The following is a 14526-nucleotide window of genomic DNA, read 5'->3' as shown; positions in this document are numbered from 1 at the left end:
TGCCCCGGGGGTGTGCGAGGCCGGCCGGGGGCGGGGACCTGGGAAACGGCCCCCGGCCCCCGTGCGTCCCGGGCGGCTCCCCGGCCCTTGCTCACCTGGCCTGAGCGCCGCCGCGGAGATCAAGAGGCAGAAGAGCAGGCGGCAGGAGGGGGCTGCCGTGGGTTCCATATTCCTCCTCCTTCTTCGCGGGCCACTGGCAGAGTCCCCGCCGCAGGAGGGGGCGTCGTCCCGGGCCCCGCGGTGCCCGCGCGCTGGCGGGTCCCGACGCAGGGGGCAGCGTCGTCTCCCCGACACTCGGTCCCCCGGGCTCCGGCGCTGCGCCTCCGGGTCTCCGCCGCACGCAACTTTCCACCACGCGACGCCCCCAACTCCTCCTCCCGCCCGGTCAGCACCCGCCCCGGGTCCCTTCGGCTGCTTCTCCGGGGACCGGCGACCCTCTCTTTCCGGGAGACACTTGAGTAATTCGGAAAGGTGTACGTGGTTCTTTTTGGCTGGTATCTTATTTTCCTTCTCTCGGAATGCTAATGAGAATGGTAGTGGCGGTGTGCACAAAAAGCCCAGTGCTAGGGAGGAGGAGTCGCCGGGGGTGGCGACAGGGGCCGCGGGTCTCCTCAGGTGGCAGCAGCGGCAGCGGCGACGGCGGCGGCAGCGGTCTCCGGGCTGCTCTGAGTGGAGGGACTGGGAGGCGTGTGTAAGCTGCCTCTCTCCTCCTCCCACCCGCCTCCTCCCTCCCTCTCGTCTCCTCCCCGCTTGCCTGGACGCAGCGTGGAGCAGGTGGTTGGAGCGCGGATCCGCAGCCTAGAGGCGCTGCAGGACCGAGTCCGAGACCGAGCGCAGCTCAGGGGTGTGGGAGAAGCGCGCGCCCCGGCCGGAGTCCAGGTGGGCGGAGCTTCGTCCGGGCCACGCCCCTCCCGGACACGCCCGCCAATCAGGAGCAGGCAAGGGAGCCGCGCGCTCCGTGGAGTGGGGGCGGGGCCGGCGGGAGGGACACGCTCTCCCGGAAGGTCCCAGCGGCCTCGTGATGTGGGCTCTCGCTTGCAACTACCCACCCAGCCTCACTGAGGTTCAAAAATACCGACTGCCCTCTTCTTGCCCGCATGAGGCCATCCCACCGGCTCATTCCCAGGGGACTTTTCCCCGCGGTCGTGTTGCAGCCTCCCTATCCTCTCAAGAGTAATGGGACAGGGCAGTGAGGGTGGGAAGCGCATCTTGGGAGAAAAGGGGTGGGGGAGGAAGGGGCAGGGGGCGTTGGCAGAGGTGGAAACTCGCCTCCTGGGAGTTACAGGCACAGCTCCTGGTGGTCCGGGGACAACGCACCCACGGGATTGATTTTCTCCCTCTTGCTCCCCATCCCCCACGTTTCCTCTCCCCATGCCCTGGATGACACACCCCGTCTTTGACAGGCAGACCACTTGGGTCGACTGCCCAGTACCAAATAAAAGGTATTGGCTTTTCCCCGGGGGTAGATTAAATCAGGAATTTCTAGACCGTACTTCGTCATACGGATTTTCCCAGTGTCTCCAAAAGCCAGAGCGCGTGTCACTTTTTTGTTGTTGTTGTTAAGCTCCGATTTTAAGTTACAAATAGAAAAGCCTCAAGTTACTCAGATTAAAAGTCGAGCTCATCCTGGTCCGTTCCAGAAAGCCAGGCACCCCTCGCGGATGGACAGGCTGGCTCCGGCAATTTCCAAAGATTGAACCACCTCCCAGGCGGAACATCGGGAAGCTGTGTCGCTTTCAGCTTAGGCAGAGAGCATGAAGGAATATTTTCCTCTAGAACACCGGGGCGGAGCTGTCGGAGCCCTAAGTGGCTCTAAATCAGGGATGCGGGATCACAACTCTCATCCCCGAAGCATAATAAAATCTTGGTCCCTGAACCACTTCGCTGGGGCATTAAATAGCCTTTCGTGCATCTCACGGTCACCCTTGTGTGCGACTGATCTTCAGCAGAGAATGTCAGCTAGTCATCTTCACACACTGCGCTTTCATCAGAAGGCTGCGAGCCACCGGCTAGACTGGGGTCACACACACGCACACAAATTCTTTGGGTTTTTCTGTGTGTGTGCTATTAAACTATTAAGCTCCATCTTCAGCTGTGATTTTTCTCTAAAGCGTGCCATTCTTGTTCTTCCGGTTCTCCTTACATTAACAGTATTTTAGTGTAGGGCTCTTATACTATGTTTTTCCTCTCAAAATAAGTAGTTTCTCCCACTTGGTTTTAACATTAACAGTTCATTTGCATCTTCTGAATCAACAGGAAGGCTATTGCTAAGAGGCAAGTGCCTTTACACTCTATATTCCATGAGCTAAGTTTGGCTGAGCTGCTAGCCTTCCCAAGGGGTCCTGCAGAATTCCTTTAGGGAATTGTTTTCCTTATGACTGTGACTTTTAAGTGGCATTGTTAGAACAAATCAACCTAACAATGTGTTTAACATGGATCCTGGGACTTTTTATCTGACCTCCTCTATTTTGGGATGGGAGTTCATACAGTACAATTGTTAAAAAGTCAATTTAAGAAAGGCAGAATGTATGGTTTGGGCTCTGACACTAACCGTATGATCTTGGTCAAATCAGTTAACCTCTCCATGCCCTGAGGTTTCTTACTTGTAAAAAGTGATAACAATAGTTCTAGCCTCATGAGATTGCTGTGAGGATCAAATGAGATCACACAGATAACTGAGCAGATATAGTAGGAGCTTGGGCTTCAGGGAGGAGGCAGAGGCTTATTAGAAGCCCGATTCTGCACTCGTTGCCCTCAGCGAGTGACTTCAGCACAAGTCAGTCTCTCATAAAGTGTGATGACACATTAGAGTACCACCTTCAAAAGTATGTAGCTAAATGGGATCACACTGCATTATGTAAATTAAGGATATTAAATACACACAATTCTGGAAACAACTGACTATACACACGTATAAATTATGCTCATACACAGATACATACTTACATATGAGCATATGTATAATATATACTTGGCTTGTGTAGCCCTTTGCTTCCAGAATTTCCTTTAGGAGGAATGTGACCTAGTTCAGGAAAATACGTTGATTAACCACTTGGAATAGTGACTCTAAAGGCTATTGGCCATATATGGCTAAGGCCACCAAAGTAATGATGAACTGGCTCTATATTTGAAAAATAATATAAATTAAAATAGAAATTTGGCAAGGTTTTAGGGCAGGGTGCTAGGAAGAAAGAAATTTACAAGAACCAAATCATACAAAGCATGAATTTGGAAATGGTCAAAGGCCTTTAAATATCTTTTAATTAATTAATCAGCAACACTATATGTTGCATTAGGTTATTTTAAGCAATTTATATGAATTAAATTATAATTTGCCCTTAAAAAAATTCTATGAGGAGGCTAGGAGTGGTGGCTCATAACGGTAATCCCAGCATTTTGGGAGGCCGAGGCAGGAGGATTGCTTGAGCCCAGGAGTTTGAGACCAACCTGAGCAACACAGCGAGACATCGTCTCTACAAAAAATAAAAAATTAGTTAGATATGGTGGCACGTACCTGTAGTTCCAGCTACTCGGGAGACTTAGGCAGGAGGACCACCTGAGCCCAGGAGGTCCAATCTGTGGTGAGCAGTGATCTTGCCACTACACTCCTACCTGGTGACAGAATGAGACCTAGACTATAAAAATAAATAAATAAACAAATAAAATAATAATCCTGTTAAAGAGAGGCTATTGTTATCTTCATTTTACTAGTGAACACATCTACTTTCCTCATCACTATCTACTTTGTATAACAACAAATTTGTGGCTTTTTGGGTGAAAGGAGACAGATTTAAAAATAAATTACTTTATGTTACCCTTAAACATCTTTTCCTTGAGGAAAAGGACAATACACTGATAAGACAATACACCCTATCTGCATGGGCCAGGTTCAGTTGCATGAGATGACAAGACCATTTCCTTTTGTTTTTTGTCTGCTTGTTTTTGGTTTTTGTGTCAGGGTCTCACTCTGTTGCTCAGGCTGCCGTGCTTGACAGGACCATGGCTTACCACAGCCTCAAACTCCTGAGCTCAAGCAATCCTCCCATCTCAGTTTCCCAAATTGCTGGGACTACAAGCATGAACCACCATGTCTGGTCTAGGTAAGATCACCCTAAACTGAAATAATATAGCATAAGCAAGAGCTCAGTGCTAAAAATAAACATAAGAATGTAAGCTCCACAAAATAATGTAGTGGAGACAATTTGTTTTTAAAATCTAGTGAATGGGGATGTTGGATCCACTTTACTTAGTTCTTAAGAGGAAGAGTGTTTCCAGCTGCATCTGGGTCACAATTGCTTTTGCTACAATTGAGAATATATGGTACTCTAGTAATATTTATCAGATCGTTTAGTCATGTAACATGATGGGTACATCTTGCTCAAAGAGGCAAAATGAATAACATTCATCCTGGGGAAAAATGCTTCATGTTACTTGGGACATGAAAAGAACTTTGCATTTTAAGTACAAAATAATTCATCATCAATCAGGACAGCACGTTCAAAGCAGTAACAGTATGGGAGGCAGACTATTTAGAGTCTGTTGAGGTCAGAACTCAGAACTCAGGTCAGGACCTTTTGACTTGTACTAAAATATTAATCCCATCAGCACGTGACAACATAGCTAGGCCAAGCATGTGTGCATTTGAAGAATGGAGGTGCTTTTTCTCCCCCTGATTAACCTAAAAAAACTTCCCGCTGGAGATGAAATTTCACCAATGATAGTTTTGAAAGCTGGAGACATTTGTTCTTTACCACTGAATATAAAAATGCTTTGTGTGCCTTCCTACTTTTTGAACAAAACTCTATGCAGTTCAAGGGTGTACAGCAAATCCAATTCACTTTCTTCCCTCCCTCAACCCCAGCCATGGTGAATACCGCCGTGTAGTCGTACTTTGCAAATAGATTGGATACTCCATAAATATTTGTGAGCAAATGGTAAATGTGAGAAAGAATTCTACTTTATAGAATGTGGACCCTCAAACAAACATAAACTTACAAGGGTTAGTGATACGAGGAGATAAAAGGGGTTTCCATGGGTCTTCAGTGATTTGTCTGGGCAAACTAAGGTTTAGGAAAGGCAAAGAGAATGAGTTAAGGCCTAGTCATCAAAATGAGAACTGTGAATATACAATGAGGAATCAAGCTGGGCTTGGTGGCTCAGCCGGTAATCCCATGCTTTGGGAGGCTGAGGTGAGTGGACTGCCTGAGCCCGTGGGTTCGAGACCCACCTGGGCAACTTGGCGAGACCTCATCTCTACAATAAATCAAAAAATCAGCCAGGCATGGTAGCGCGTGCCTGTAATTCCAGTTACTTGGAAGGCTGAGGTGGAAGGATCGCCGGAGCCCAGTGGGTCGAGGCTGCAGTGGCCAGGAGCGGCTACTGCCCTCCAGTCTGGGTGACAGAGTGAGACTCCAACTCAAACAAACAAGCAAACAAACAAAAAACACCACCACCACCACCACCAACAACAAAAAACAATGAGGAATAAATCCACAGTAGGAAAAGAATGCTAAACATTATTTGTCATCAATTAGAATAAACCCCAAAAATCCCATGCTGAGAAAAGAAACCTAATTAGTAAAAGTTCTAAGTGACCAATCAAGGGCCTGGACTAATATACTGATGACAGAGACTGAAATACAAGGGCAAGTGGGACTTACATTAAGTCTAGGAAGATATATGATATTAAAGAGGCACAGAGATTATACATGTATAAGGTAAAACTCTGTTTCATTTTGAACTCCAAGGAATTTTAAATAAATGATTTCTAAAATTGTTCTGGATATGGACTGGAGGACACATGGATATCTGTCTTCCTTAGAAATAGTACATTGAATTTTATTGTTTAATTTCAATTGTTAATGGTAATATCTATCATCTATCAATGAATTAATAAAATTCTGCAATCTCTTTCTCAGTACTGCTAGCTAATAAAGATATATCACTGGCACTCAGGAGGGCAAAAACTTTCAAAGTCTATGGTAAACATTATGTTCTTTCAGACTGCAGTATGTTCAATGTCTAGGTACAAAAAGAAATGCATAGCTATTTCAGTCGAACTAGAAATTCACTTAGTCATTTTCCTTCCTGTCTCAGACATGAGAAATGGAGAAAGAATCTAGCTAAGCTATTTGACTATGAAACTTACACTATATTAAAGGGATGCCAAAAACTCTCAGTGCATTAAAAACTCATAATTCATTAGTGATTTCAGAAGTTGCACACATTTAATTTAAAAAAAACAAAAATCTGGGTTTTCCCCACAACTTGAGAATTTCTCTTCAAAGATTTTCAACTTTCAATCATAAGAAGCATCTTTGAATAATAATAATAAGCAGTTATGAATAAGTAGAAAATGATTCAGAATGTAGTTATTCAAATGTTTGATGCCTTAAAAGATATTTCAACTTGAGTATTTCAACAATTTCTCCAGAATTATCCAAACTTATCTCTAATTGCTTCATTATATGCTTACTGGCCATTATGATCTGCAATAATTTCATTCAGGAATATTAGGTGAATATATAATGACTGTAAAAATATGACATTAATATATATCTGATTTTCTAAAGCAAATAAATCATCATGGATCCAATGAACTTTGGAAAGTACTAGGCCCTGGTTATCCATACTATTTTTTCTTAACATAGTTAGGTGTGTAGAAAAGTATTAAGAAGCAATTGTTGGATAAATGCATAATCCCCGAAGAGCAAAAAGCCTGTTATTAATTAGCAAAAAATAAGGATTAATAACACAATTAAGACTCATTGATCTTATAAATAAGAGTCTTAGAATTATAATGTTTTTCAGAATCTTACAAGTAATTTTTATGAAAAGTTTAACATTTTTATTGAAAATCAATCCTTTTTCTGGCCAGGTGCGGTGGCTGAAGCCTGTAATCCCAGCACTTTGGGAGGCTGAGGAGAGTGGATTGCCTGAGCCAGCGGGTTCAAGACCAGCCTAGGCACCTTGGCAAGACCTAGTCTTTACAATACATAAAAAAAATTAGCTGGGCATGGTAGTGCACGTCTGTAGTTCAGGCTACTTAGAAGGCTAAGGTGGAAGGATCGCTGGAGCCCAGCAGGTCAAGGCTGAGGTGGCTGTGAGAGTGCCAATGCACTCCAGCCTGGGCAATAGAGTGAGACTCCAACTTAAAAAAAAAAATCAATCCTTTTTCTTCTTTTATAGGCTTATTCTGAAGTCCAGTTTTCTATTTTCTCCTTGTTTAATTAGTTCAAATAATAGTGGCCTCCTCACTGCTCCTGAATATACCTGGCATACTCCCACCTCAGGGCCTTTGCACTTGCTATTTCCACTCCTTATCACTCTTTTCCTCCTGGTTGTGAGTGTAGCTTACTCCATCACCTCTTCTAAGGTATTTACTCAATGTTACCTCCTCATTGCTACCTGTTTAAAATTCAATCCCTAGCCCCAATATTACTTATCTCTGTTTCTTGCTTCATTTTTCTCCAGAGAATCTGTCACCATATAGCATAATTTCAATTTAAATTATGTATGTTTGCAATTGTCTATCTCTCAACTAGAATGAAATCTCAATGAGGACAGAGGCTTGTGTTTGTTTTAATTTCTGCCATGTGTCTAGAATAGACAGACACAGAGGAGGCACATGATACCCTTTGATTAATGAAGTCATGCATTCATGAATACATGAATGCATAAATAATTATTGTACAATGTAATTAATAAACTGAAAGAAGTGGGGCTGTTTGGGCTGAATTTTGATAGGTTGCCTGAGGTTTCACCACCTCCTATAGATATTCTAAGGCTTTCCAGCATATTTAGAAACACCACTGGGATGTCCTAATTACATCATATGACAGGTGAGGTAGGGGAGGTCCCACACAATACTTAACCAAAGTTCACACAGCTATAGGTACCATTTTTGTTTAAATGCAAATGTGTCTCAAGTAGAGCAAATATACAAGATACCCTGTAACTTTTAAGTCAAATTCTAGAGATAATAAAAAAATCTGGATGCACATCAGCAGCATTAATCAATTTCAAATACAGTGCATTTATCCAAACTCTTTTCAGAGCAAACATTCTGAATAATGTTCTGTATAACATTTCACTAAGGCATGATTATGGATGCAGTACCAATATTGCAAAGTCTACAGACTTAGCTCAGTATTAAAGATTTTAAGCTTCAATGTTCTTTATACTTTGTTCTTTACAGGGTGAATTTGGCAAAATTATAATTCTGAGCAATGTATTTCACAAACATAGATGATTCATAACCTATTCAGCTAACAGTGCTATAGGACAAATATTTAATTTAATTTAATGTCCAGCATTTTAACATTACGTGGAGGTGTTTAATGTGTTTACTTTTCTTTGTAAGGGCAAGAAATTCACTTAATAATTGCACCTCAAGGTGAAAAGCTTGTGAGAGAAAATGCAACACATATTAAAACAGCTATATAAGCCGACACATAAAAAGATTTATAAACATGCGTATGCTTTCATTGAAATCACCAGAATCTGTGATGTGTCCTAGCTGGCAAGGAGATAGATTAAATAGTTTTGGCCATGGCTTCTGGTTTTAAGGTGCTGTTATAACTAGTTAATTGATACACCTCTGAAGGAAAACGATGTGTCTCATTATAAAGAATGGCATTCGAGTTACAGAGTGAAACATTCTGGCCAAGAGTAGTTAACATATTCAGTCAGAAAAGAATCTCCAAAGAGTATAATTCTCAATTAATTTTTTTAGAATCAAGGACATTTCACAAGAGTACATGGTCCAAGGTTATTCCTTAGCTTTTTCAGGGCTGAGACAAATATTGAGGTCAGGATTAAATGAACACTAAATTCAACATCTAAAGGCAAAGGAATGTCAGCGGGCAGCTTGAGAAGTGTGTACAGAGTGGAGATCAGATCATTTAGCCTAATTGAGAAAGTGGGCCTTAGTTAACTCAGGTCTTCACCCCATACTAGCAGTTGAGTCATCTCCTATTCTTAATTCTTCCCTCCTAATGCAGCCAGCTTCTGGGATCTTCCTGGATGGAAAAACTTCCGAAGTACGCTATCTTGAAATGGCTCTACCCCATTTGCACAAATTTCTGCTGTGACATTTAAGATGAAATGATCAACAGTTCATCTCTCCCTTCTTTCTTCCCAACTTAATGCTTTGTCTTTTACCTGCTCTGTTAAGACTTAGCATGCTGAGTTAAATAATAACGTTGTGATAATTTATGAATGAGGGAATGAGGAATGAGTGTATTGTGGTCTGTGTGCCAATGAAAGAGAGTGATGTCCAAAGAGAGATGAGTCATAGATCTGAGAAACAAAAATAGAATAAATTAGCATATCTTAGAATATAGTCTCAGAAAGATATTTAGCTCTTGATATTTCCCCATTCTCTCCCTCTTTTTTTTTTTTTTTAAAGTAAGAGAGACATTATTTGTATATGCCTAGCTAGCCAGCATGAGTATGTTATCAGGTGAGGACTTTTTTTTTTAACTATGGTTTTTGTCGTGGTCAGGATACTTTCAGCCGAAAGGAACAGAAACCAACACCAACTAGCTAAAAAAAAGAAGAGGGGAGGACTAACTGATTTAAATGACTGGGAATTCTTCAAGTATGTATGTGTTTAAGCATAGCAGGATCCAGGCATTTGACTAAAGTTGTCAAGGCTCTTTGTTCTTCTTTCCATATTTTAGCCCTACATGCCTTTGGTTGTCTTTGACTATTTTCTCAGTTTTTTTCTGCTGCAGTCCAACTTCCTTCACATTGAAAATGTGATTACGTAAAGACCTCAGTCTAAATCCACAGAAATTTTAAGAAGTCCTAAAGGAAGAGAGAACTTTTCACTCATAGAAAAAAGGTTTGATTGGTCTTACCCACTTCTTGAGCAATTTATTGTGAAAGAGAGGATCTGGCACTATGATTGAGCAGAGTCATATGCCCACTTCTGCAGCTAGAGAGTGGATGGGTATCATGTTTGACACTGCCTAACAACCACAGGGATGGAGAGTCATTCTTCGATGAGAACAAAAAAACAACAGACATTCACTTCATTTTATGTATATTCTTTTTTGTTGATTCTTAGGACCAATATGCTTTGCCTTCCAGATTGTGTACAACAGGACCTGTTGGGAGAAAACAGTCGGGGGAAAAATAGAAATATGGTACAGCATGGGAAACCTAATTTTATTTTCATCTCTTTAAAGGGCTAGATTATCAGCTCAGAAAGAAAGCAACCATTATTTGCAGGGACCAGCTAATGTTTTTTTCTCCCCACTGTCCTATGCACTATTTAATTTTGCGGGAAATAAGGCAAACACTGGTGTTGTTTTATTCTAGGAAGATGAGAAGTAAAGTGACAAAATAAATATCCTGAGGCATTTTCAAATATATTTATTTCTTCTGGATACAAGGTCAACTTTAGGTACACTCAGACAGTCTGACAGTATCAGTAGGTTTTGAAGGTGAATACTGAGTAACTTTTTTCAACTTTATTGCCAGAGTTTTTAGTCAATATATTATTATTGTCCTTGTCATAAGAAAAGAAAATAAGTAGACAAACAGTCAAAAATTTTAAATTGGTTAAATTTTAAAAATTTTATCTAGCCCTGATTTCAGTCTTTTGAGTGTGTTTTTAGCTTAAGTAGTCATTAAAACAAGTACCTGCCAGAATTTTCATGCAGAATAAGTCAGTATTTAGGTTGTTTCCTTGAAAAAAAAATTGCCAGCTCTTAGGAATAGTGATTTTTAAGGAAGTAGCTACCCCAGCCAATCCTAAATCACTCTTTCCACTTGATCTAGCCACAATTAGTTCAATCTACCTACATCATTTGACTATAATCCCCATTCCAGTCTTCCTGCATTATTCCCTCTTTCTCCAAAAGCTACCCAAATTTCTCCCACTTTGTCTCTAAAATATCATTCAAGCGTCTCTTCCTCCAAGGTACCAGTGGACACAGGAGGCTCCTTAGAGCTAACTGTGCACATCTCTTCTCAATGCTGCCTCCAATAATGTCATGTTGGCAGCTTGTGAAGTCTACCTTTGTGGCATTGCTTATTTATGTCCCACAGAAATTGGAAATTGCTAAACACTATAAGCTTTTTTTTTTTTTTTTTTTTTGAGTGCTGGTCATTAAACATTTACTAGCACACTACTGTCCATAGAACTAACTTCAGTCTTCACTAATCGCCCTAACAGCATCAACACAATACTTCAGAGCATGAGTTCGGTGTCCAATAAACTGGAGCTTGAGTTTGGGCTCACCGACTTAGCTATTTGTGTGACACTGAGCAAGTTATTCCAGCTCTCCAAGTCAGTTTCCTCAAGTAAAACAATACATGTGAAGCCACTGGCACAGGATGGTGCTGGGTAATATTAGCTGTTTTTCCAATAGCCCTTGAGCCTTCATGCCTAAACCATAGAGTTTTCATTATCTTTGTTTCTAGTTGCATGTTGATATCATTTATATATGCTCTTTCTTTCACCAGCTTTTAAGAAGGATCATCATAATTTTTTGTTTAGTGTGTTTGGTAGACAATAAATCTACAGTAATGCTATTTTAGGGCATATTGATAGAGTAAGTCAACAGTCAGGAATGTGTGCCCTGTGGTGCTTGAAATACATTTAACAGAAGATGAAGGCATCAATGACTAGCGAAGAGGGTATTAGATTAGGAGAAAGGAGGCCTAAATTTCAATATCAGCACATAGCACATAAAACCTACATGAACTCTGGGATCAGATAACTCTAATTTTTAATCCCAGTTTTGTGTCTAATTTGTGTTTGGCCTTCACCAATACTGACTTCAGCTTCCTCATCTGCTGAATGCACTTAACAGTAGCTTTGTACTTACTCTGAAAAGTCACTTTGCAGGTCAAACATATTAAAGACTGGTAAATGTGTGGATAGCCGTCTCTGAATAAAAGGTGGCTATTATTCTTCCACTAGTTGATTGCATGGTTTTAATCTTCCTAAGCTTCATAGACTTTAACTATACCTATAAATGCAAAAGGGCTGGTTTGGCACTCTCTTAAGAGGCTTCTTATTCTGAATGAAATGCTTTTGTCCTTAGGCCTTTCATTCTAGAAACAGATAGAAGTCTTAATATCAATATTTATTGAAGAACAAAATTCCTTTTATTTCCAGTCTCATTGCTCCTAGTCCAGGCCCTTATCACCTCTCACATCCATACACTGTTATCACCAGTGTTCCAACCATCTGACTCTTCTTTACATTCTCCAGACTTCACCTGGTCATCTTAAGACAGACAGAAACACACACACACACACACACACACACACACACACACACACACACACACACCCTTTCTTTAAAATCTCTGCTGGAGTCATTTTACCCTCATAATGAAAGTTGCACCTACTAGCAAGATCTACAAAGTCCTTGACATTCTTGCCCCTAAGTTTACATTTGCCCCCTTTTCAGTTTCATATCACAGCCCTCTCCCATAAACTGTGCTTCACTTACTGTTTCCTAAACACAGCCTCTGCCCTCGTTTTATGGTATGCATGTTTCCCTCAGTCCAAAATGCACCCCCGCCCTCACCCTGAAGACTGGGATACTCCTACTTGTATTTCAAGACCCACCTCACGTGTCAAGTTGTCTGTGAAGCCTTTCCTGATTCCTCCAGGCAGTGTTAGTCACTGCTGCCTCTGTATTTATACAGCTCTAGCCCTTACCTCTTTGATATATTTATCTGTTTACAAGGCTGACTCCTCCATCGAAACACTGACTCCTTAGAAGGGAGTGACACAAGTCTGGAGTCAACCTGTCTGGTTCACCACCCCCCATACCAACACATGTTAGATGTTTGAGTTGGAGGAAGCTGCTGGATTTCTTTAATCCCCCGTTTTCTCACTTATAAAATGGAGCTAATATACTACTAATCTCAGAGGATTCTTAGCATAATTAAATGACAAAAGGCATGTAAAGCTCCCATCTCAATGCCTGGCAGACATTTTCATATTATAAAAAACAATGATGATGAAGATGACTATAATGGAAGAGACAGGACAAGGGGGGAGAGAAGGTGATTAAAAAACAAAACAAAACATCTTCATTTATCTTTTCAGCCCACCCCTGGATCTCTTCCCAGAGTCTAGCACCTAGTAAGTGCTCAGTATGTTTGTTGAATGAATGCTTGGTGATACCCTGTGTGACCTTACTACAAAGCCAAAGTGACTCATACTAGCTTTTTCTTCATACCTGAGTCAATGGTGTTAAATTAACTTTTGGTGTACCAGAAATTCAAGTGCTGGTGAGAAGGAGAAAGTAGAGGAGGGTGGGGAGACGCGTGGCAAGAATTGTGTTGAGGATGAGGGTGTGAGTCAAACTATCCTGCTTCACAGCTTTGTCCTAGCATTTCGGCTGTTTTTATTACTGGGAATTGAAAAGGGCTTTTCAAAAGAAAAAAAAAGAGTGAAGATGTGCGGATTCCAAATTTAGAGAACGGCCACACCATAGGCACCTACTCAGGGTCTAAGGGCGGTTACAGCCAAACTCCTTTGATGTGCTCTGAGCACCTGCGGGCAAAACAGCTGCTCACCCAGGAGCTGGAATGCCAGACCCACGGAAGGAGGACGCGGGTTCCCGGTGCGGAAGCGGAGGCAGAGGGAGGGAAGCACAAACCTCACCCCTCAAAGAGATCCTTGGACTAGAAAGGACTGGAACGTGGGGAGCGGACGTCCCCATTAGCAGAGTAGTACAAAGGCGGTTCAGCAGATGATATACCTGATATCCAGGACATGAACACTGAGAAAAAGTCTCCCAAGGAGTCCAAAAGACCCGTGGGGAAGGAAGCCGTGGGTGCGGTGGGAAAGGTGGGGAGAGAGTCAACCGGGGGAGGGAGAAGGACGGAAGAGGTGGGGAGGGAAGTGCTGCTGAATTATTTCCAGGGAAGAAGAAGAAGAAATGCTGTCTTGTTTTTAATGAAATGATGAAGGCTCCCCAGACCAAAATCTCGGTTGATTCTCTTTTGCGCTGTGTGTGTGTGTGTGTGTGTGTGTGTGCGCGCGCGCCCGTGTGTGCCTCTGTGTGTGTGTGTGTGTGTGTGTGTGTTTTGGGGGGGAGGTTGGGGAGGAAGGGGAGGAACAAACAAAAAAATAAGACAGGGGGAAGAAAGGGAGTGTTTTCTTTTCTCCTTTTCCCTCCTCCCTTCCTGCGACCCAGTCCTTCTTTCAGCCCAGCCCCGAAGCCCACACAGGTGAAGGTGCTGATGTTTTGTTGTGTCTCTTTTGCTTCCGTCCTCCAGCCCAAAGCTGGGCTGGGTCCTGGGTCTCTCCCTTTCTCATCTCCTCCTCTCCTTTTCCCTCCGCTCCTCTCCTCGGTGGTCGCCTGCTCTCCCTGGCGTCCCCCAGCCTCTTGGACCGGAGTGGGGGGCGGGCTCCGAGCGACACCCCCTCTTTCCTCTTCTAGGACCCGCGGCCTTCATGAGCGGAGAGTGATTTCGACGGTCCAGGACCGGCGTCCCGCATCCCGCGGAGCGTCCCGCATCCGGACGCGGGAGGCAGGACCCCCGGGTG

The 14526-nt window shown here is 42.8% G+C and overlaps 1 protein-coding gene across 4 annotated transcripts in view; it reads right to left on the bottom strand.

The window, feature by feature from the left end:
* ALCAM (activated leukocyte cell adhesion molecule) overlaps positions 1-8354 on the bottom strand; it is a 204056-nt gene extending 195702 nt beyond the window's left edge. For 2 of the 4 annotated variants that reach the window (XM_008058918.1, XM_008058916.2), the window contains exon 1: positions 96-863. In XM_008058918.1, coding sequence (XP_008057109.1) covers positions 96-168 — 73 coding nt within the window. In that variant the 5' untranslated portion in view covers positions 169-863. Of the gene's footprint in view, positions 1-95; positions 864-8349 lie in introns of those variants that run through there. The other 2 variants (XM_008058919.1, XM_008058917.2) reach the window with 2 other exon arrangements.
* Positions 8355-14526: the final 6172 nt, after the last annotated feature.

This window comes from Carlito syrichta, unplaced genomic scaffold (assembly GCF_000164805.1).
Source record: "Carlito syrichta isolate Samal-C Ts95f unplaced genomic scaffold, Tarsius_syrichta-2.0.1 Scaffold303651, whole genome shotgun sequence".
Classification (NCBI taxonomy): Eukaryota; Metazoa; Chordata; class Mammalia; order Primates; family Tarsiidae; genus Carlito; species Carlito syrichta.
This window is presented reverse-complemented; position numbering and strand designations above follow the sequence as displayed.